We start from the raw sequence: 22,318 nt of genomic DNA, 5'->3' as shown, positions 1-22,318 counted from the left end.
AGCAATGACTAGAGTATCATATTAATTCACACACATAATTGAATACTTAATTTTTTGCGTAAAGATAAATTCATAGGATATCACGTTATGTGAAATTCTAATTAAATAAGTATCTTTTAAGTAAAAAATTGTTACATTTTGTGCGTGTGTTATTTGTTCTGATTTACTAATGTTCATAATTTTACTTCGATTAAAGTTTTGTTTTGTATAAATAATAGACGAAATCAGCAAATGCAATAAGTGAAAGCAACTGAATCATTCGTAAGGTGCATAACTTTTTTGCAGTCTTTACAGTTCGGTTAGTCCGTCGTCGTCCGTAAATGAGAACGGACGTATGACCTAGCATGTTTTCGAGTGCTACAAAATATTTACCGAATTATCGAATTGTTAGATTTTCTTGACCCGTGTAAATGAAAATGTAATGTGTAAATATATAAAGGTAGAAGTAATGTGTAAATATGTATATACAATAGTGAAACTGACATATTATCCTATCTTTGATTGTCGAGGTTATGTCTTAAGGTTAGTTGGTGACGTTTCTTGTATTATGAGTATACACATACTTAGGTGCTATTTTTTAATGTATAAAGTAATTTGAAAATCGTATGTATAATATAGCCCAGCAAACACAAATAATTGATCTAAAACAAGGTAAGTAAAAATTATAAATTAAAATTTTATATTATGTATATATATATATATAATATTATTAAAATCATACGTTTTCTGTTTCACTTACGACATTAGTATAATCTTCCTCATCAATCCTTTCAAATCTCTCCATCTCTCTTATAGTAGATATTGGAAAGATGTCTGGTTTCTGCACTGGATAACGGCGAATCTGCACACATTTCAATATTTTCTGCAGCAAAGTATTCATTCTTCTACAAACAAGAGATCAGTATTACAGAAATGTTATAACAAAGATGTCATACGATGTATTGATAAATACGATACATATTTGACTTACTTCAGTTCTGCCTCCACACGTTCACAATTGTGCGTCTTTCTGCAAATAAGAGTAAATAGCATGTACAGAGGTAAATATTATTACTATAATTTTTATACTATTACATAAAATCAGATAAATAATTCTTATTAAATATATACGTTTTTATTAAAAATGTATAATTACATCTATTTTATACAAATATCTATAAATTTACCTATTATCTATTACGTCGATATGTGTCATAGAATGCCGATCATGAGTTGAGTCTTGACTTCCTTCATACCTTTCATCAGTTTCTGTTTGTGATATATAATTGTGTGTAGGATATGTATGTAACGTATTAGTCTGTAATACATTGGAACGGGCATAAGTGTTATGAGATGTACGTGAATATGTTTTGTTTGGTTGGAAATTTGTGTGTGTTACATTATTGTTTGTGTTGTATAATTGAACGTTTGCGTCTGAGTGTGGTTGATTGTGTATGTGTGTTTGACTATTTATGTCGTGTGCTTTAATCTGCGACTGAATATCTGTATTATGTATTTGAGTATTTTTTGGCGGTTGAAGGTTTGTGTATGTTTTATTGTTTATGTCGTGTGCGTCAATTTTTGTGTGCGATCGAATATCTGATATGTGTGCTTGATTGTGTGTTTCATTGTATACTTGATACATATCTTGTGATTGATTGTGTTCATTGTTTGTGTATGATTCATTTGTTTGATTTGGAATGTATGTGTGTGTGCGAGATGTTGGATTTTGTGTGAGTGATCGAGTAAAAGAGTTTGTTTGATTTATTTCCATATTCGTTTGCGTAGTTCTTCTTAAATCATCGATGTCCTCATCGATATCTTCAATGCTGGCTTGCTGAGATGTAATCCTTCGTTTTGGACTTTCATCCGAAGAAGTCGTCTGATAGCGCAACGGTTTTGCAATATTGCGCTTCGGCCGGGTTTCCATCTGCAAGCCTCTGTACATAAAAAACAAGTAGGGATACTATGAGAGTTCTAACCCATGGGGCTCTGAGGGGGGTGCGGGGCGCGGGGGGTTCTCCGCGGCGAGGGGTATGACATCACGCGGGGTGGGGGTATCTCGTAGGCGCGGGGGCTGACGTCACGCGGGTGGAGGGGGATGTTTCGACAAAGGAGGGGGAGTTTTCTGAGTGCAATATTTGTAGATGGTATCTTTACGACTTTTTTATGAGGGTTCTTAGACATTTTCCCCAAAAAGGTATAGAACAAGCGCCGATGATTAACAATTTTGTACCCTCGTTAATATAATTTTATTACGGAAGCGCCGATGTCCGGCTGCTCGAACTTGTCAACGGAGCGTTCTAGAGTTCATTAAAACTATGTTTCTCATTTTATGGACATTTTATCATTAAGATATTCTTTTGTGGAAATTTAGGAAATTTTGAGGGGGATGAGGCTGCGACGAACATGTCGAAACGTTATTTATAGGTGAAAATGTAAAAGCGTTGACGTTCGGCAGCTTTGTACCCTCGCAGAAAATCTCCCATAAACGAGAGCGAAACATCTTCCATAATATCTTTTAAGGAAAAATTGCGACGTATCGGCGCCAACGTTCGGCTGCTCGAATTTTTATAAACAGATAGCGCTCGATTTTATTACTATGATATTCCTTTGTGATAATTTTGAGAGGGATAGGGCTGAAGCTTATGGAGAGTGGGTCTCCGCGTCAAAAAGTCTTTAGCATTCGACGAGTTAAAGTGTCCTATGCGAAGTGTCAGTGGCACAGTGTAGTGAGTTAAAAAGAAATGGAAAATAATAATTTCGAGAGAATATTAGACGAGTCATCTGATGAAGATCACGAGTTGTCGGATAACAATGTAGACGAATCTGACGAAGATCATTGTTGTTGAGTGACAGTAATTATATTAGTGATCGCAGTGAGGACCTTACGGATATTCACGACAAGGTAGTGTCTAATTCACAAATCCTTGCGCTAAACGGACGTACAAAAGTTTGCGCCATATACTTTTATTATTCTACGGGTGGTGCTCTGGCTTTATGTACTTCATGTATGATCTCTATTCAAGATTTCGGACACATGTATGCTGTACGAAAGCATGTGATTAAATTACACAATGCAGTGGATTGTCGATGGTGTTGCTATTGTAGAAAATCATTGTGTCAGATATTTCCATGTGATATGTGTCCTATTTGCACAAAATAAACTTTTGGAGATTGTGCTGGAACACTTAAAGTGAGAATTCTACAAGTGTTGTGAAAATGGCGAGTCAGAAAAAATCGAAGATGTCTTCGGTGGTACAGTTTCTACGAAATCGTGAACTCGGTGTACAGAAACCCCAAACAAAAGATTTGGCCCATTTTATAGAAATTCATGAAGATATTTTAAGAACAACTGGCGGTTTATCTAAATGCTTCAGAGCACACAACAATATCAAATGCTTTCGACGTCGCTATAAAAGCTGTGTGGTTTACTTTAAAGGATCTGAGGACCCATATATTGGTCGAATGGATATGCCATCACCATCGGCATCATGCGAATCATCGGATTATAATTTTTCAGACCGAGATATTGAGGAACCATATTCTCCCTAACCTGTCATGGAGGCAGTATGTAATACTTGTAAGTATTTATTTAAATAAATTAAAATATTTATAAATTAATAAAAAAAAATTTTCTGTTATGCAGAAGGGACCCCTTGCTGTCCCATAATGGTCCTCTACCGCCTCGCTGCCACCGCCCCACCTCGCAGCCGCTGCTCAACCGCTTGCCGCCGACGCATTAAAAATTTTTATATTTTGTATTTTAAATTTATATTGTTTATCTATTTATCTTATTATTTGTATTTTTCTTATATATTCATATTATATTATTATATTTTTTATATTTTTATATTATATTCATATTATATTATTATATTCTTATATATTCTTATATTTTAAATTTTAAATTCACATACACACATATTCATACGCACACACACACACGCACACACACACACACACACACACAAAATTATAAATATTACACATACCTATTTTATGAATAAAAAAAAAATTATTTTAAACATAAAAACACATATTTTACTTTAGAATAATTCCTCTCTTTCCTCCCATTTATATTAAGAATATTATTATAAAAGAATTATTATTATTAATATTGGAAAAAAATATTAAAAAAAAAAAATCTCCTTCGCATGCACCTCGCGCTATCTCTTTCTTCTCTCTCGCGCTATCTCTCTCACGGTTCCTAGCCTCGCGCTATCTGTCACTCTTTCGTGTACCTCGCCGCGACATATCTCTCCTTCACATGCGCTATCTCTTTCTTCTCTCTCACGCTACCTCTCAGTCTCTAGCCTGGCGTTTCCCCTTCCCCGTATGACGTCAGACCCCGCAAGGACCAGGCAACAAGTTATGTATGAGAGCTGCTTACGGGTGGGAGAAAGATGGAGAATGGAAATGCATGCAAAAATTACATCATAATTTAGACTTTAAAAACTCTTTATTTATATATTTTTTCTTACATATTATGGACTAAAAATTAAAGCCAGCTCACAATCGATGAGTTGATGTTTATTGAAGGCGTCACTAGCGCGTATTACATTTGATACTTCTTTAGGATTCTCGTTACATTGGACGCGATATTTGAAAATTGTATAAATTTAACATCGACTGTCTCGGTAATTTTAACCAATCGATCAAAAGATACATCAATGCATGGATCGAGATCGAACATACGGTGTAACGTCGATTCGATCATCATCATGCATACATTTGAAGATTCGAGACTTATGAGTTTGGCGTTGTTAATCGTATGAACTCGCATTGTTAGCGGTCCAACGCTTATAAAACTGTGGACATCATTAGAGTCGTTCCGAAGAAAATTTTAAAGTATCATCGAATATGAAATTTTTATGCTTTCATTCCATATATTCCTACAATTTTTTTTGAAGATCTTATATTGAAAATTATTGTACGGAATTCACAAATTTGACATAATAACTTTATAAAAGCGTATTTATTTCGTTTTTAAATCGGATTTTTTTTTATGCAAAGAATAATATTATAAAATCGTAAATCCCCTTACTAATCTTGATCATTGAATAAATCTCACCATTTATCTACATTTCCCTTCAATCAGAAATTTATATAAATTTAAAATCATACTATATTATCGTATGCAATTAATTACAATTGCGATTTAGTGCGATTATTTATATTTATAATAAAAAATGAAAAAATGTTTATATTTGTTTTATTTGAATATAAATGCATAACGAGAAGACTAGAGGAGACCGGGGCTAGTAGGCTCAGTTCAAAGATATTATAAAATACCTCTTTTGTTATAAAATATATTTTTTTTTTTTTTTGAACACGCGTTTAGATTGGTCATCACTAATTAAATAAAAATATATTATATAACTAATTTTTATCAGATCTATATTGATGTTTTATTTCTTCTAATATAACAATATTGATATGTGTGCAATTGAAAACTATTAAAATCATCAAAAAAGCCCGATCTCTAAAAGTTAATAAATTATATAATTTTTTCCGTGATTCACGTATATGGCACCACTGTGCGACATCTCTCTCGCGCTATCTCTCGTAAACACCTCACGCTCTCTCTCTCTCTCTCTTTTAAGCATTCTCATGGTCCTTTCCGCAGGTATAAACAAAACAGCGTATGGCGTATAGCATTACGGTGAGCGCTGATGTCTCACCGCTCGAATTTATAAACAGATATTTATTACTACGATTTATCTGAGGGGATGGGGCTGAAGCTTATGGAGAGAGGGTCTGTCTCTGCGATGTTCATCACAAAGTTTAAAGCAGTCGCTGAGCTAAGTATCGCTAAGTGTCATCGAGCTAAGTTATTAAGTGCAGTGCAAAATGCCTTTTGGATCGGGAGACATTTTGGGCCCAAATTTTTTTTTAACAAGAATATCCTTAGGACTTCATGAAATAATAGACATAATATCTTGGAAGACCCACCTGCTAGAAAATTTATTGAGGACTCTGTTCCTTATATTCACAATGCCGGTAAGTTTTTATTATTATATAATAAATTTGTTTATTAATATTATCTACCAAATTTGTCGATTTTCAGAAAATAACCGAGGAATCCATCCAAATCGGTGGATACCTTAATCATCGGCATATAGAACAAGTACGAAATTATCGGTGGTGCGATCGGCGGGAATTGGCCGAGCTATGGGACGACGCGGAGGGGATCGTGGAATGGGCACAGGATTACTAGTGAGATGACGTCTTCTGCCTCAGAAAATTGTTCGGCGAGGAATCATATCCTCCCGAACCTGTCAGGGAGGAATTATGGGTCTAGTGAGTATCTCTTTTCAATTTTAAATATTATTAAAATAATAAAATAATTAATAAAAATTTTAAATTTTTTAAGTTGTTTTTATATCGCTAGTACAATAATCAAAGGGGTAGTTGTAAATTAATCGACCAAACTAGCCAAAATTTGTTTATTTAATAGAAGTTACAACGCTTGGACTATATGGTTGTGGTCCTTTTCAAGTATAAACTGAAATAATAATTAATTTAAAAAAAAACGGTTTGAATACAAAAAACAGTAATATACATAAATGGATTTGCTATAAAATTTTGAGTACATACGTTCTTATTGAAACACTTCACAAATTTAAGTTAAAACAAATCATTAACATCTTGTTGAATTTTAAAGAGAGAGAAACATTGTATCAGTATGAAACTTTGTCAGTGACTGAAATATAAAAATAGGAAACCAAGCTAAACGACCTTTATTATTTTGTCATAGATTTTATTTAAGCTATCTGTGTCCTTTTGTAGGTTGATTGTATTATTGAATTTTTTAATATACAACATTTCCGCGATTTCTCTCTTTTTCACATATTTCTCATTATATAATATATTAGGTTTTGTCCAAATCAAATTCATGTCCGAATTCCAATTTATGTTTACTTATAACGGAATGATTGGTTTCATGCAATTTTATATTGTTAAAATGCTCTTTCACTCGAGTACGTAAGCGCCTTTTTGTTTGGCCGATATATGACGCATTACTGTTTTTGCAATCTAATTTATATACAACATTAGTTCTCTGATCATTATGTAAACTATCTTTACCACGTTTAATCAATGTATTTAGCTTTTTTTTTGGTTATTTTATAGACGTTGAAGCCCATGCCACGCATAACACGACATAGATCATAACTCACATCTTTAGCATATGGCAATGAAATAAAAGATGTTCTGTCAGATTGTCCACGATTCATATCACAATCATTAATGTGATTACGAATTTTTTATACATTAATTCTTTTTTGTATATGTCGTTTGATGATGTGTTTAGGTTAAACAATTATTAAGTAAGATATCATTCACCATCTCAATGTTTTTATGATGGAAAATGTCATTGGATAGTAGAATGACATGATCAACCAGATTATAAATAGTATTAATTTTATATTTTAAAGGGTGGTTAGAAAAAAAAAGTTTATATATCTTCCAGAACATGTAGGTTTCCTGTACCAATTAGTAATGAGTCTATTGTCTGAACGAATGATCGTTGTATTTAGGAAATTAATGGAAGAACTGACTTCAATTTCATATGTGAAATTCAAGCGTTGGTGGTAATTATTAAAAGTCATTAATATCTCATCTATTTTTGTACGTGGCAATATAGCAAAAACGTCGTCTACATATCTATAATATATGGGGACAGTGAAACTTAACAAACTTAAACATTGTGTCTCCAAATCATCCATCACAATATCTGCTATGATAGGTGATAAAAGAGAACCCATCGGGCTGCCAAATGTTTGTTCATAAAACTGACCATTGAAGCTGAAACTAGTTGAATCTAAAATCAATTCTATTGAATGTAAAAATTGAGCTAAATTGAAATTTGTGTTCTTAGCAATGTCAATCCAACGTTTCTTAACGGCATTTAAAACCAACTCTTTAGGAATATTTGTGAATAATGAACTAACATCTAAAGATATCATTATATCATTATCATTAATAAAAGTATCTTTAATATTTTTAACGTTTATCGCTCGTTTATCGCAGTCTGTAACCTTAACTCAGAAACGACTACGAACGGCTCAAGAACGGCAACGAACGGGTAAAAAACGACTCAGAAACGGCTTTGAACGGGTCAGAAACGGCAAAGAACGGCTCAAGAACGACTACGAACGGGTCAGAAACGGCTTTGAACGGGTCAGAAACGACTACGAACGGGTCATAAACGGCTTTGAACGGGTCAGAAACAGCTTTGAACGGGTCAGAAACGGCTTTGAACGGGTCAGAAACGGCTTTGAACGGGTCATAAACGGCTTTGAACGGGTCAGAAACGACTACGAACGGCTCAGAAACGGCTTTGAACGTGTCAGAAACGACTACGAACGGCTCAGAAACGGCTTTGAACGAGTCAGAAACGACTACGAACGGCTCAGAAACGGCTTTGAACGGGTCAGAAACAGCTTCAAACGGGTCTGAAACGGCTTCGAACGGGTCAAGAACAACTATCTTACGGTAGCGGACGATAAAGAACGGCTATTGAAGAATGACAACAGGAAATGAATGATAAAACGAACAACAAACGGCGATCGGGAAAACCGATGAAGCAAAGAAGCAACATAGTTTGGAGATACGGCAGTTTGTGAATGAACTGCACGCTCCGGCGAGAAAAAAATTTTCCCCGAAGACATCGTCGAGATGCGTTCGTATTCTCGCTTTTGTCTTTACTCTTGAGTTGTAACCTCTATTGAAAAGAGAATACGGACGCATCTCGACGATGTCTTCGGGGAAAATTTTTTTCTCGCCGGAGCGTGCAGTTCGTTCACAAACTGCCGTATCTCCAAACTATGTTGCTTCTTTGCTTCATCGGTTTTCCCGATCGCCGTTTGTTGTTCGTTTTATCATTCATTTCCTGTTGTCATTCTTCAATAGCCGTTCTTTATCGTCCGCTACCGTAAGATAGTTGTTCTTGACCCGTTCGAAGCCGTTTTAGACCCGTTTGAAGCTGTTTCTGACCCGTTCAAAGCCGTTTCTGAGCCGTTCGTAGTCGTTTCTGACTCGTTCAAAGCCGTTTCTGACCCGTTCAAAGCCGTTTATGACCCGTTCGTAGTCGTTTCTGACCCGTTCAAAGCCGTTTCTGACCCGTTCGTAGTCGTTCTTGAGCCGTTCAAAGCCGTTTCTGACCCGTTCAAAGCCGTTTCTGACCCGTTCAAAGCTGTTTCTGACCCGTTCAAAGCCGTTTATGACCCGTTCGTAGTCGTTTCTGACCCGTTCAAAGCCGTTTCTGACCCGTTCGTAGTCGTTCTTGAGCCGTTCTTTGCCGTTTCTGACCCGTTCAAAGCCGTTTCTGAGTCGTTTTTTACCCGTTCGTTGCCGTTCTTGAGCCGTTCGTAGTCGTTTCTGACCCGTTCAAAGCCGTTTCTGACCCGTTCGTAGTCGTTCTTGAGCCGTTCTTTGCCGTTTCTGACCCGTTCAAAGCCGTTTCTGAGTCGTTTTTTACCCGTTCGTTGCCGTTCTTGAGCCGTTCGTAGTCGTTTCTGAGTTAAGGTTACAGACTGCGATAAACGAGCGATAAACGTTAAAAATATTAAAGATACTTTTATTAATGATAATGATATAATGATATCTTTAGATGTTAGTTCATTATTCACAAATATTCCTAAAGAGTTGGTTTTAAATGCCGTTAAGAAACGTTGGATTGACATTGCTAAGAACACAAATTTCAATTTAGCTCAATTTTTACATTCAATAGAATTGATTTTAGATTCAACTAGTTTCAGCTTCAATGGTCAGTTTTATGAACAAACATTTGGCAGCCCGATGGGTTCTCTTTTATCACCTATCATAGCAGATATTGTGATGGATGATTTGGAGACACAATGTTTAAGTTTGTTAAGTTTCACTGTCCCCATATATTATAGATATGTAGACGACGTTTTTGCTATATTGCCACGTACAAAAATAGATGAGATATTAATGACTTTTAATAATTACCACCAACGCTTGAATTTCACATATGAAATTGAAGTCAGTTCTTCCATTAATTTCCTAAATACAACGATCATTCGTTCAGACAATAGACTCATTACTAATTGGTACAGGAAACCTACATGTTCTGGAAGATATATAAACTTTTTTTTTCTAACCACCCTTTAAAATATAAAATTAATACTATTTATAATCTGGTTGATCATGTCATTCTACTATCCAATGACATTTTCCATCATAAAAACATTGAGATGGTGAATGATATCTTACTTAATAATTGTTTAACCTAAACACATCATCAAACGACATATACAAAAAAGAATTAATGTATAAAAAATTCGTAATCACATTAATGATTGTGATATGAATCGTGGACAATCTGACAGAACATCTTTTATTTCATTGCCATATGCTAAAGATGTGAGTTATGATCTATGTCGTGTTATGCGTGGCATGGGCTTCAACGTCTATAAAATAACCAAAAAAAAAGCTAAATACATTGATTAAACGTGGTAAAGATAGTTTACATAATGATCAGAGAACTAATGTTGTATATAAATTAGATTGCAAAAACAGTAATGCGTCATATATCGGCCAAACAAAAAGGCGCTTACGTACTCGAGTGAAAGAGCATTTTAACAATATAAAATTGCATGAAACCAATCATTCCGTTATAAGTAAACATAAATTGGAATTCGGACATGAATTTGATTTGGACAAAACCTAATATATTATATAATGAGAAATATGTGAAAAAGAGAGAAATCGCGGAAATGTTGTATATTAAAAAATTCAATAATACAATCAACCTACAAAAGGACACAGATAGCTTAAATAAAATCTATGACAAAATAATAAAGGTCGTTTAGCTTGGTTTCCTATTTTTATATTTCAGTCACTGACAAAGTTTCATACTGATACAATGTTTCTCTCTCTTTAAAATTCAACAAGATGTTAATGATTTGTTTTAACTTAAATTTGTGAAGTGTTTCAATAAGAACGTATGTACTCAAAATTTTATAGCAAATCCATTTATGTATATTACTGTTTTTTGTATTCAAACCGTTTTTTTTTAAATTAATTATTATTTCAGTTTATACTTGAAAAGGACCACAACCATATAGTCCAAGCGTTGTAACTTCTATTAAATAAACAAATTTTGGCTAGTTTGGTCGATTAATTTACAACTACCCCTTTGATTATTGTACTAGCGATATAAAAACAACTTAAAAAATTTAAAATTTTTATTAATTATTTTATTATTTTAATAATATTTAAAATTGAAAAGAGATACTCACTAGACCCATAATTCCTCCCTGACAGGTTCGGGAGGATATGATTCCTCGCCGAACAATTTTCTGAGGCAGAAGACGTCATCTCACTAGTAATCCTGTGCCCATTCCACGATCCCCTCCGCGTCGTCCCATAGCTCGGCCAATTCCCGCCGATCGCACCACCGATAATTTCGTACTTGTTCTATATGCCGATGATTAAGGTATCCACTGATTTGGATGGATTCCTCGGTTATTTTCTGAAAATCGACAAATTTGGTAGATAATATTAATAAACAAATTTATTATATAATAATAAAAACTTACCGGCATTGTGAATATAAGGAACAGAGTCCTCAATAAATTTTCTAGCAGGTGGGTCTTCCAAGATATTATGTCTATTATTTCATGAAGTCCTAAGGATATTCTTGTTAAAAAAAAATTTGGGCCCAAAATGTCTCCCGATCCAAAAGGCATTTTGCACTGCACTTAATAACTTAGCTCGATGACACTTAGCGATACTTAGCTCAGCGACTGCTTTAAACTTTGTGATGAACATCGCAGAGACAGACCCTCTCTCCATAAGCTTCAGCCCCATCCCCTCAGATAAATCGTAGTAATAAATATCTGTTTATAAATTCGAGCGGTGAGACATCAGCGCTCACCGTAATGCTATACGCCATACGCTGTTTTGTTTATACCTGCGGAAAGGACCATGAGAATGCTTAAAAGAGAGAGAGAGAGAGAGAGCGTGAGGTGTTTACGAGAGATAGCGCGAGAGAGATGTCGCACAGTGGTGCCATATACGTGAATCACGGAAAAAATTATATAATTTATTAACTTTTAGAGATCGGGCTTTTTTGATGATTTTAATAGTTTTCAATTGCACACATATCAATATTGTTATATTAGAAGAAATAAAACATCAATATAGATCTGATAAAAATTAGTTATATAATATATTTTTATTTAATTAGTGATGACCAATCTAAACGCGTGTTCAAAAAAAAAAAAAAATATATTTTATAACAAAAGAGGTATTTTATAATATCTTTGAACTGAGCCTACTAGCCCCGGTCTCCTCTAGTCTTCTCGTTATGCATTTATATTCAAATAAAACAAATATAAACATTTTTCCATTTTTTATTATAAATATAAATAATCGCACTAAATCGCAATTGTAATTAATTGCATACGATAATATAGTATGATTTTAAATTTATATAAATTTCTGATTGAAGGGAAATGTAGATAAATGGTGAGATTTATTCAATGATCAAGATTAGTAAGGGGATTTACGATTTTATAATATTATTCTTTGCATAAAAAAAAAATCCGATTTAAAAACGAAATAAATACGCTTTTATAAAGTTATTATGTCAAATTTGTGAATTCCGTACAATAATTTTCAATATAAGATCTTCAAAAAAAATTGTAGGAATATATGGAATGAAAGCATAAAAATTTCATATTCGATGATACTTTAAAATTTTCTTCGGAACGACTCTAATGATGTCCACAGTTTTATAAGCGTTGGACCGCTAACAATGCGAGTTCATACGATTAACAACGCCAAACTCATAAGTCTCGAATCTTCAAATGTATGCATGATGATGATCGAATCGACGTTACACCGTATGTTCGATCTCGATCCATGCATTGATGTATCTTTTGATCGATTGGTTAAAATTACCGAGACAGTCGATGTTAAATTTATACAATTTTCAAATATCGCGTCCAATGTAACGAGAATCCTAAAGAAGTATCAAATGTAATACGCGCTAGTGACGCCTTCAATAAACATCAACTCATCGATTGTGAGCTGGCAGCTTTAATTTTTAGTCCATAATATGTAAGAAAAAATATATAAATAAAGAGTTTTTAAAGTCTAAATTATGTTTAAAATAATTTTTGCATGCATTTCCATTCTCCATCTTTCTCCCACCCGTAAGCAGCTCTCATACATAACTTGTTGCCTGGTCCTTGCGGGGTCTGACGTCATACGGGGAAGGGGAAACGCCAGGCTAGAGACTGAGAGGTAGCGTGAGAGAGAAGAAAGAGATAGCGCATGTGAAGGAGAGATATGTCGCGGCGAGGTACACGAAAGAGTGACAGATAGCGCGAGGCTAGGAACCGTGAGAGAGATAGCGCGAGAGAGAAGAAAGAGATAGCGCGAGGTGCATGCGAAGGAGATTTTTTTTTTTTAATATTTTTTTCCAATATTAATAATAATAATTCTTTTATAATAATATTCTTAATATAAATGGGAGGAAAGAGAGGAATTATTCTAAAGTAAAATATGTGTTTTTATGTTTAAAATAATTTTTTTTTTATTCATAAAATAGGTATGTGTAATATTTATAATTTTGTGTGTGTGTGTGTGTGTGTGTGCGTGTGTGTGTGTGCGTATGAATATGTGTGTATGTGAATTTAAAATTTAAAATATAAGAATATATAAGAATATAATAATATAATATGAATATAATATAAAAATATAAAAAATATAATAATATAATATGAATATATAAGAAAAATACAAATAATAAGATAAATAGATAAACAATATAAATTTAAAATACAAAATATAAAAATTTTTAATGCGTCGGCGGCAAGCGGTTGAGCAGCGGCTGCGAGGTGGTGGGGCGGTGGCAGCGAGGCGGTAGAGGACCATTATGGGACAGCAAGGGGTCCCTTCTGCATAACAGAAAATTTTTTTTTATTAATTTATAAATATTTTAATTTATTTAAATAAATACTTACAAGTATTACATACTGCCTCCATGACAGGTTAGGGAGAATATGGTTCCTCAATATCTCGGTCTGAAAAATTATAATGGTTCCTCAATATCTTGGTCCGAAAAATCATAATCCGATGATTCGCATGATGCCGATGGTGATGGCATATCCATTCGACCAATATATGGGTCCTCAGATCCTTTAAAGTAAACCACACAGCTTTTATAGCGACGTCGAAAGCATTTGATATTGTTGTGTGCTCTGAAGCATTTAGATAAACCGCCAGTTGTTCTTAAAATATCTTCATGAATTTCTATAAAATGGGCCAAATCTTTTGTTTGGGGTTTCTGTACACCGAGTTCACGATTTCGTAGAAACTGTACCACCGAAGACACCTTCGATTTTTTCTGACTCGCCATTTTCACAACACTTGTAGAATTCTCACTTTAAGTGTTCCAGCACAATCTCCAAAAGTTTATTTTGTGCAAATAGGACACATATCACATGGAAATATCTGACACAATGATTTTCTACAATAGCAACACCATCGACAATCCACTGCATTGTGTAATTTAATCATATGCTTTCGTACAGCATACATGTGTCCGAAATCTTGAATAGAGATCATACATGAAGTACATAAAGCCAGAGCACCACCCGTAGAATAATAAAAGTATATGGCGCAAACTTTTGTACGTCCGTTTAGCGCAAGGATTTGTGAATTAGACACTACCTTGTCGTGAATATCCGTAAGGTCCTCACTGCGATCACTAATATAATTACTGTCACTCAACAACAATGATCTTCGTCAGATTCGTCTACATTGTTATCCGACAACTCGTGATCTTCATCAGATGACTCGTCTAATATTCTCTCGAAATTATTATTTTCCATTTCTTTTTAACTCACTACACTGTGCCACTGACACTTCGCATAGGACACTTTAACTCGTCGAATGCTAAAGACTTTTTGACGCGGAGACCCACTCTCCATAAGCTTCAGCCCTATCCCTCTCAAAATTATCACAAAGGAATATCATAGTAATAAAATCGAGCGCTATCTGTTTATAAAAATTCGAGCAGCCGAACGTTGGCGCCGATACGTCGCAATTTTTCCTTAAAAGATATTATGGAAGATGTTTCGCTCTCGTTTATGGGAGATTTTCTGCGAGGGTACAAAGCTGCCGAACGTCAACGCTTTTACATTTTCACCTATAAATAACGTTTCGACATGTTCGTCGCAGCCTCATCCCCCTCAAAATTTCCTAAATTTCCACAAAAGAATATCTTAATGATAAAATGTCCATAAAATGAGAAACATAGTTTTAATGAACTCTAGAACGCTCCGTTGACAAGTTCGAGCAGCCGGACATCGGCGCTTCCGTAATAAAATTATAACGAGGGTACAAAATTGTTAATCATCGGCGCTTGTTCTATACCTTTTTGGGGAAAATGTCTAAGAACCCTCATAAAAAAGTCGTAAAGATACCATCTACAAATATTGTACTCAGAAAACTCCCCCTCCTTTGTCGAAACATCCCCCTCCACCCGCGTGACGTCAGCCCCCGCGCCTACGAGATACCCCCACCCCGCGTGATGTCATACCCCTCGCCGCGGAGAACCCCCCGCGCCCCGCACCCCCCTCAGAGCCCCATGGGTTAGAACTCTCATAGTATCCCTACTAAAACATAATTAGTAAGTGATACATTTTATGTAATATGTAACAAATGTATTTTTAGTAGCTATATAGTGAGATATATGAAAAATTTTCAATAAATTCATATATGTATAAGATGATTTTCTTATTAAATATTTATTAATTACTTTCTAGCATTTTAAAAGAGAAGCAATATTACAATATTCATGATTACTTTTTTCTCTCAAAAGTATAAGCTTATAAATACATTACTCTTTTATTTTACAATATATTCATGTAAAAAATTTTTTATGTATAATATATATAATAATATAAAATTATAAAATTCTGTACAAGTTATGTATAATTATATATATATATATATAATTATACATATTATACAGAATTTTATATACGTCTATATAATTTTATATTGTTATATATGATTTATATATAAATATACAATAAAATTTGTACCGGGACATTACATATTTATTATATATATATATATATAATAAATATGTAATGTCCCGGTACAAATTTTTATTATATATATATATATATATATATATATATATACATACATATATATATATTATATCTTATTAGAATAGAAATATTTTATGCAATAACTCATCATTCCACAGAAATATTTTATGCTCCATTGTTCATTTAATTTTGCAAATCAACATATATTTGTATAGTCTCAAATGAATCTGTAATTTATCTAAAAAATGTCTCATGCTTTTCAATGTCAAGTGCAATTTAACAAAAAAGAGAATTATCAAAAAGATATTACAAAATAATTTAAAGAAGAAAAATTCGAACGTCAAAGTGAGTTATCAAGCAGATTATGGTGAGAAACATACAATATATAAGATTCAGATGATAAATATGTATTTAAGGAGAAAAGTAATAGAAAACGACATATAAGATCATGTAAGAGCGACAAAGTTATTAGAAAGCAAACGAGAGAAAAATATATAACAAAGATTGAGAAAAAAGAACACACGTCCCATGGCCATTCCTATAAAAATAAAAATTAACAGTTTACAGCATAGACACATATCTTACATCTTCTTGCTGTGTATAATTACAGCGATAATGTATTGCAACGTTTCCGAATTTTCTTCATCACTGTCACTATCATCCGTTGATGTGTTGTTGAAAAAAATCATCCTGTAATATTTTGCATGAACTTGATCTGAATAAACATAAAAAAATTTCACTTTTAATGTGGCACACTGATATATCTGAAAAACAGAAAATACCATTCCAACAATGTAAAAATCATGAACCTCTGAAAATGTTTTTGTACAACAAAAGAAATCAAAAACAATGTTGAAGACAATATAGATCGTGCCATTACGTAAAATACAACAATTGTCACATATATCTATACCAAATGTTTCTAAATTGAATTTTATATATGAAAGACAATTACTATCATTATTATGTAAAGATACATGAATAGACGAAGTCGTGATTATTACTTTGGTCTATGAATTTCTAACTGCAATTCTATTAGAAAACTGGTGAAAAAGCTAATTTCTTATAATATTTCCTGAAAATTGACATATCTTCATAACAAAATGAGGAAAATAAATCTTAACAATCACAATTGTTGGTAAAATAAAGAAAAACCGTTGATGTTATAAATATTGAATGTTGGACCATAAAGATTTTCATTTTTATAAATAAAGTGCAAGTTCTGCAAAGCTTAAGTTATTGTTAGTAATCCTCGTTTAAACACTTCGTGTATTCTTCATCTGTGCGAAGAGTAGTATGACTAGTGCCATTAACATAACAACTTTCATGACGCATCTCAGAAACTTTACACTTGGAAAAAGGCTGACAAGACATGGCTACGATGATTCAGAATGAAAGCTAGAGGTGGTACGTCAGTTATAAAACATCTTTATTGTATTATATTTTATTACTATGAAAATTAATACCTCTCTACTAGATATAATTTTTCTAATATTTACAATGAATTTTTCCAGGAAAATATTAGGATCGCATGGCTTTTTTACACCTTTATAAATACCAACTACTATTGGCCTTGCGTGCTGTATATTTGCAATTCTACATTGGATGGGCCAGAGTTGAATGCTACCAGATTTATCTAAACTACATCCATATAAAATTGAAAGTATCATATCTTTTATATTTGAAGAAAACGACCAGGAACATTAAATATCATTATTCGACTCTGTATGATTTTTACAGTGAAACAAATGTTGCAAACATACATTTTTCCTACTTTTGTATAATTTTTTTTAAGCCATTGTGAAAACTACAGTGATTTTTTTGCGACCTAGCTTACTCATTTTAATTTTATTGTTTTCTTACATTTTCTCGAACGTGATACCACTGCAAGCGACGTAGCCACTCAGCTCCTTGTATCTTCAGTATCGGAAAAAATACTCGATCTCTAATTCTCTTAAAATATATAATTCTTCGTTCACTACTGCTTCGTTCGTTAGTACACGACACTGTAACCTGTAACAAGTGAACTCGGAATAATCAAGACTCGCGCTTTCTGCACAACGATAAGACTGGATGCATATGCGCGCATTTATCTATAGTTCACGTTACATTTACTATAGAAAGTGCACATGCGTACCTTACGACCAATCACGAGCAACATGGCGTAGCCTATCCGAGGATAATGTTTTGGCGGTATAATTTCCCACCATATATCCGTTTTTGTTTTCGCAATCTCGCCAAGATAAAAATGGCGAGACATTATACCGCCAAAACGTTATTCTCGGAAAGGCTGTGCTATATTGTTCGTTATTGCTCGAAGATTTATCGTTATATTGTGCACAGAGCGGCAGAGCGCCAGCCCTGATCATTTTGAGTTCAGTTGTAACAGCAGGTTATATATTAACGAGTGAAGCAGTGGTGAACGAAGAATATACCTTTTAAGAAAATTAGAGATCGAGTTATATTTTTTCAAGGACACTGAGGATATAAGGAGCTGTAGAGTGGACACGTCGCTTGCAGCAGTGTGGTGTATCACGTTCGAGAAAACACGTAAATATGGAAAGAAAGTTAAAATTAAGTATATCGCGAAAATCGATGTCCAGTTTATCCAGAAGGCAACGAAGTAGAATTATGTGGGAAATTAGAAAAAATTTACGTTTGCAATATCGTTTAAAATGCAAAACTGTTGCTATTACAGAGTCTAATAATCGGTGTGATATTCAAGATACTCCTGGTCTGTCAATAACCGAATTTTATGGCTCTACTTCAAATATAAATGACACTTGCAATTATAGGGACAATGTTGTGGAAGACGATAAGGTTTCTTCTTCTTCCGTCTCTGATGCTAGTGATGTAATTTCATCATTCTGTAAAATTACTTCCATGGAATTTTTCCGCGAAAGTTTAGCAGCTTGCTTTGTCAATAACAATCTTACGCATGCACAAGGTAATAGCATATTATCTGTTCTTCGAACTCATCCCTGTTTTAATATATTACCAAAGGACGTTAGAACACTTCTTGATACACCACGTGTATGTACTGTTGTGTCAAATGTAGAACCAGGAGAGTATATTCATTTTGATGTAGAAACAAAGATTATTCAACATCTGTCACATATTTCCATCGCATCTATTCATCATGTTAATCAATTGGAACTAGATTTTAATGTAGACGGATGTAGTTTAGATAAATCTGGTAGCATTCAACTCTGGCCCATCCAATGTAGAATTGCAAATATACAGCACGCAAGGCCAATAGTAGTTGGTATTTATAAAGGTGTAAAAAAGCCATGCGATCCTAATATTTTCCTGGAAAAATTCATTGTAGATGTTATAAAAATTATATCTAGTGGAGGTCTTAATTTTCATGGTAATAAAATACTAATACGTTTGAGATGTTTTATAGCTGATGCACCAGCTCGAGCTTTCATTTTGAATCATCGTAGCCATGTTTCTTGTCAGCCTTGTTCCAAGTGTAAAGTTTCTGGGATACGTCATGAAGGTCGTTATGTTTTCAATGGCACTAATCATTCTTTTCGCACAGATGAAGAATATATCAGGTGTTTAGATGAGGATCATCATAAAGAAGGTAGGAGCCCATTATCAATGCTTCCGATAGGTATGGTTTCGCAAGTTCCTTTTGAGTACATGCATCTTGTATGCTTAGGTGTAATGAAGAAACTCTTGTCTGCATGGGTATATGGTAAATATTCACGTCTCTCTAAGTTGTCAGGAAGATCCATCCATATTATTTGTACAAGATTAAATAATCTTAAAGAATATTGTCCCTCGGATTTCGCAAGGCGCCCCAGATCTCTTGATATATGCTCCAAATATAAAGCAACAGAATTTCGCCAATTTTTGTTGTATACAGGCCCAGTTGTACGGTATACTAGATGAACGATTGTACAAGCATTTTTTATTCTTACATGCAGCAATAAGGGTCTTGGTTTCTAATTCATCGTTAAGACAACACTTAAGCTTTGCAGAACTTGCACTACAAAAATTTGTTCATAGAAGTGAAAATCTTTATGGTCCGACATTCAACACTTACAATGTCCATGGTCTTCTTCATCTTACCAGCGATGTAAGACGTTTTGGTTGTTTAGATTCATTTTCCGCATTTCCTTATGAAAATAATATGTCGATTTTCCGTAAGTATTGTAGGAAACCAGGTTTACCTCTTCAACAGTTTTCCAATAGAATGGCGGAGCTAGAAGTTCATGGAACAAGCAATAATCACGATGTTGATTCGTCTATCCATGTATCTGTGCCGTTTAATAATGATAGTAATTGTCTTCAATATCGTAAAATTCAAATTAGAAACATATTATTAGGTATAGATGATGTACGTGACAGTTGTTGTATTTTACGTGATGGATCAATCTGTGTTGTCTTCTACGTTATTAAGGATAATAACTCCTTTCGTTTAGGTGTGAAAAAATTTTTAGAAGTTCGTGATTTTTATGATACTGGCTTGGTATCTTCTGTTTTTCAAATATATAAGTGTGCTACATTAAACAACGAAATATTGTATGTTCATCCAGATCAAGTTCATGCAAAATGTTATAGGATGCCTTTTTTCAACAACACCTCGACAGATGATAGCGACAGTGATGAAGAAAATAATTTGGAAACGTCGCAATACATTGTTGCTGTAATTATACATAGCGAGAAGATGTAATTTGTGTCAATGCTATAAACTTTTAATTTTTATTTTTACAGGAATTGCCACAGAATGTGTACTTTTTCTTATACATCTTCTTTTCATAGTTTTATAGTTTTCATAATTTTATATCATTCTTATTTTTATTTTTGTCGTTCTTTCATGGTCTTGTTACCTTTCTTTATTTCCTTACATTGCATAGATAATATTTATCTATATCTCATTGTATTGTATATTCTTCACAATACTCTGCATAACTCACTATGATGTATGATTTTTTTCTTATTTTTTAACTTCTCTTGATAATCCATTCTTTGTTGAATTGCATTTGATATTGAGAAGCATTTTGTAGATAGATTATAAGTTTACTTAAAGCAACAAAAATCTGTAAACATGGATTTGCAAAAAGAGATAAACAATAGAATTTATTATGTTATATTAATTAATTCTAATAATCAATTACAACACTCTAATGATGCAATAGTATTTGCATGCAATCAACCCTCTTGCAAAGAGAATTCTTAAATAATATTAAATTATCGATATCCTATTTATATTTAGATATTATTGCAGTTACATGCTTATTTAATTACACGTCAAATTGTTATAACTTCAAAGAACTAAAACTGCAATAAAGTTCTTCTTTTTCGATCCTTTCTTGTATTTTCTTTGTACGTAAAGCGCAGTTAAGTCTTTATTCGTGCAAAGGGTGACGTCAAGCCGGAATAAAACCGAAATATAACCTGCCACGCCGTGATGATCAAGAAATATGGCGTTCTCCAAGTCGAGACTCAACGTTATTACCCCGCAGAGCTATAAACTGATTTTACATCGATCGTACGGTATGTTTCAAAGGGCCTATGAAACAACATCTTACCCATGACGAAATGTCCTGTCGCGTCTTTCATATGCAGCAGTCAAAAAACTGTCGAATTCATCTGCTTGAGAGACTTTATAATATTAATGTAAAATATGTATTTTGTCTTTTATTATCTTGCAAACAATGAATCATTGTATATCAACTGTTCGTCAAATTTAGTAAGCAGTCATCAACTTCTTTATCGTTTATCTTCTGCGAAGTCTACTCGATCCCTTCGTAATTATATTAATTATATTAGTAATTTGACAAAAACCACCCTTATCCAGCCAACCGTAAAATACTTTCTCATCCTTTCTGTCCAACTGTCACTTCCGAAAGAGCAACTCTTGGCAGTTGCAATTTGGGTTTCGTCATCGAGGATGCGATACGATCGAATCTTTTTACTAAATACACGGTTTCTCGTAGCAAAATATTCCTAATGTGTCGCACGGATTATCAAGGGCTGATGTCATTTGCCGATATCGGGCATGGCAACTACATCCGTTACCAAAAATGTCCGATGCAAATAAGACAAAAAACATAAAAGAGAAAACAAAATTAATGACCCTTCCAAATCTCTTTTTTTCTCTCTTTTTCTCGCACATGGATCCAGCATTATCTTATCCATGCGTAACTCGTAAACGATCGCCTTTGGGACATCTATCTATTTTTCTGTATTTTTTTAAGACGAGTGACGAGACACGTCCATTG

At 33.7% G+C, this 22,318-nt stretch overlaps 1 protein-coding gene and 1 pseudogene across 1 annotated transcript; one reads left to right on the top strand and one right to left on the bottom strand.

Moving 5' to 3' along the window:
* Window positions 1-563: 563 nt before the first annotated feature.
* Window positions 564-18,085, bottom strand: LOC145934311 (uncharacterized). The gene is made up of 6 exons (XM_083034677.1): window positions 17,946-18,085; window positions 16,668-16,797; window positions 1,167-1,919; window positions 971-1,009; window positions 740-884; window positions 564-641 (listed from the first exon to the last, which is right to left on the bottom strand). The coding sequence occupies exons 2-6, from the start codon at window positions 16,769-16,771 to the stop codon at window positions 564-566; spliced, it is 1,119 nt and encodes a 372-aa protein (XP_082890803.1). The 5' UTR covers window positions 16,772-16,797; window positions 17,946-18,085.
* Window positions 18,086-18,296: 211 nt separating this feature from the next.
* Window positions 18,297-20,821, top strand: LOC145933984 (uncharacterized; annotated as a pseudogene).
* Window positions 20,822-22,318: the final 1,497 nt, after the last annotated feature.

The sequence above is a fragment of the Prenolepis imparis genome, unplaced genomic scaffold, assembly GCF_030444845.1.
Source record: "Prenolepis imparis isolate NDT839.2.m4 unplaced genomic scaffold, iyPreImpa1.0 SCAF_3, whole genome shotgun sequence".
Classification (NCBI taxonomy): domain Eukaryota; kingdom Metazoa; phylum Arthropoda; class Insecta; order Hymenoptera; family Formicidae; genus Prenolepis; species Prenolepis imparis.
Note: the sequence above shows the minus strand (reverse complement) of the source record. Positions and strands in the feature narration are given on the sequence as shown.

What these genes read in the sequence shown, in the direction of transcription:
- LOC145934311 (XM_083034677.1), bottom strand. Translation starts at nt 16,771, where the DNA reads ATGATTTTTTTCAACAACACATCAACGGATGATAGTGACAGTGATGAA. An exon ending in ATTATACACAGCAAGAAGAT is followed by an intron (nt 1,920 to 16,667) that starts GTAAGATATGTG and finishes TTTTATGTACAG; the next exon opens with AGGCTTGCAGATGGAAACCC. An exon ending in CGTGTGGAGGCAGAACTGAA is followed by an intron (nt 885 to 970) that starts GTAAGTCAAATA and finishes TCTTGTTTGTAG; the next exon opens with AAGAATGAATACTTTGCTGC.